This window comes from Silene latifolia, chromosome 5 (assembly GCF_048544455.1).
Source record: "Silene latifolia isolate original U9 population chromosome 5, ASM4854445v1, whole genome shotgun sequence".
NCBI classification, from domain to species: Eukaryota; Viridiplantae; Streptophyta; class Magnoliopsida; order Caryophyllales; family Caryophyllaceae; genus Silene; species Silene latifolia.
Genome location: NC_133530.1, coordinates 52,651,118 through 52,653,162, shown reverse-complemented (window position 1 = coordinate 52,653,162; position 2,045 = coordinate 52,651,118). Strand labels below are relative to the sequence as shown.

Genomic DNA, 2,045 nt, shown 5'->3' with positions numbered 1-2,045 from the left:
GTGACACCCCTAAGACACCACTAGTTGCAATAGAAATCTCATCTCAATTCCCGTCCCTTGGGATCCGACCTTTACTTGCCTCTTTACTAATTGTAGAGTTGTTTGTGAAGCTATAAATTGTGTTTTGGTCTAGGTGCTCCTAACGACAAGTTACCGAAAAGATATAGTCCCGACCATGGCACTATAAAATCGAAGGTTTTGGTGTGTAACCGGGAAGGTTTTACAAAGACAGATAAGGAGAGAATATGTAAAGAGGACGATGGAGAAAAGCAGGAAAGAAGAGGTAAGTTAAAGAGGGTGGGGTGCAAGGCAAGGATTAGGTTATTTTTGAATAATGGTCTCTTAGTAGTAGACCGGTTTCACGAGGATCATAATCATGAGCTTGTATCTGTAAAAGATAAAGAATTTTAGAAGTTATCAAGAAATATTTCAAAGTATCATATGGGATTAATCGTCGAAAATTCAAGGGTGAGTAACCTGAAATTATTAAGTCGTGATAATGCAATCATAGGATTTGAGTTCGGAGTTATTCTTTTTTTAGATAAAGGTTTAGAATTGCTAGTTAAAGTGATGTAACTTATGAATTGAAGTTTCAAACTGTGATGTTAAAGTTACCAGTGAAATAAAGTTTCAGAATACATGGTTAAAGTTACGTAATTTATGAAAAAAAGTTTGTAAAATATAGCAGGTGAATTGTAGTTATTAATGGTACAGTAGTTGTGTGTAAAATTTATAGAATACATTGTTAAAGTTATAAAATAGAAAATTGAAGGTGAGACTGAATGCTTCAAGTTATCAATTTGGAATAGGACATAACAGAGTTTAGAATTGATTAGTTGGAGTAACAATATTTGTTTTTTTTTTTACGTCACAGCTGAATATAGGAGCAAGGAAGACTTACAGAATGTGTAAGGAACTTGTTAAGGGGTTCGAGAATATTGGAGCTAGTTTGAACGACTTCAAGAATTGTCAGAGAGACATTAAGTGTTTCATTCATGAAAGGGACGGACAACTTTTCATTGATCGTTTCAAGTGCATGGTAGAAACTGAGCCAGGTTTCTACTTCGACTATGATGTTGACGAAGATGGTAGTCTGCGTATGGCAATTTGGGCAGATGGTATTGCTAGGAGGAACTATGCTACCTTTGGTGATACCGTTTCTTACGACCCTACTTACTCTACCAACAAGTACTCGATGGTTTTCACCCCATTCACTGGGGTTGATAACCATCAACGATCAATAACCTTTTGTTGTAAAATTATTGCTAAAGAAAATCATGAATCGTTTAAATGGGTTTTCGAAAGGTTTCTCATTCCAATGGGGGGTAAGGAACCAGAGTATATAATAACCGATCAGGATCCGGGAATTATTAAATATTTTCCCCTTGTTTTTAAGACCGCAAGACATAGGTTTTGTATGTGGCATATTATGAATAATGTGACTACTAAGTATGGAAGCACGAGGAACGATTACCAGAATTTCTTAAACAAATTAAATGCTATTATATGGGACGATGATCTTGAAGCGGATGAGTTTGATGGTAAGTGGTTGGAAATAATGGGTCAACACGAAGTTGCTGACGTTGATTGGTTTACTGAATGCTACTCTAAAAGAAGGCAGTGGGTGATGGCCCATTGTAAAGACTTGAAAATAGGGGCTATCATGAGGACTACTCAGAGGTCGGAGAGTGAGAACAGTTTTTTTAAGATGTTTGAGCACAAATCTGGTACTTTGGTTGAGTTTCTGATGCGCTTTGAAAGCGCTATGGAACAACAAAAGTACAATCGAAGAGACTTGACAACGAAAACCGTAATAAAACCCTAAGTTGTCTAGTAAGATAGGATTAGAGAGTGATGCAGCAAGGGTTTACACACACAACATATTTGAGGAGTTTCAGGAGGAGGTGAAGTACTCCACTAATACATATAGCTGCAAGGGTTTTGTTGTATTGGATAACATAGAGGTGACTACCGTGAAGGACTCAGAGAGGAGTCGTAATTTTGAAGTTAAGTTCAACCCAGGTATGAAACTGCCTGACTAGTTT

At 36.9% G+C, this 2,045-nt stretch overlaps 1 protein-coding gene across 1 annotated transcript; it reads left to right on the top strand.

Annotated features, from left to right (window-relative positions):
- Nucleotides 1-259: 259 nt before the first annotated feature.
- Nucleotides 260-1,825, top strand: LOC141655370 (protein FAR-RED IMPAIRED RESPONSE 1-like). The gene is made up of 2 exons (XM_074462455.1): nt 260-283; nt 875-1,825. Exons 1-2 carry the CDS (start codon nt 260-262, stop codon nt 1,823-1,825), a joined length of 975 nt encoding a protein of 324 aa, XP_074318556.1.
- Nucleotides 1,826-2,045: the final 220 nt, after the last annotated feature.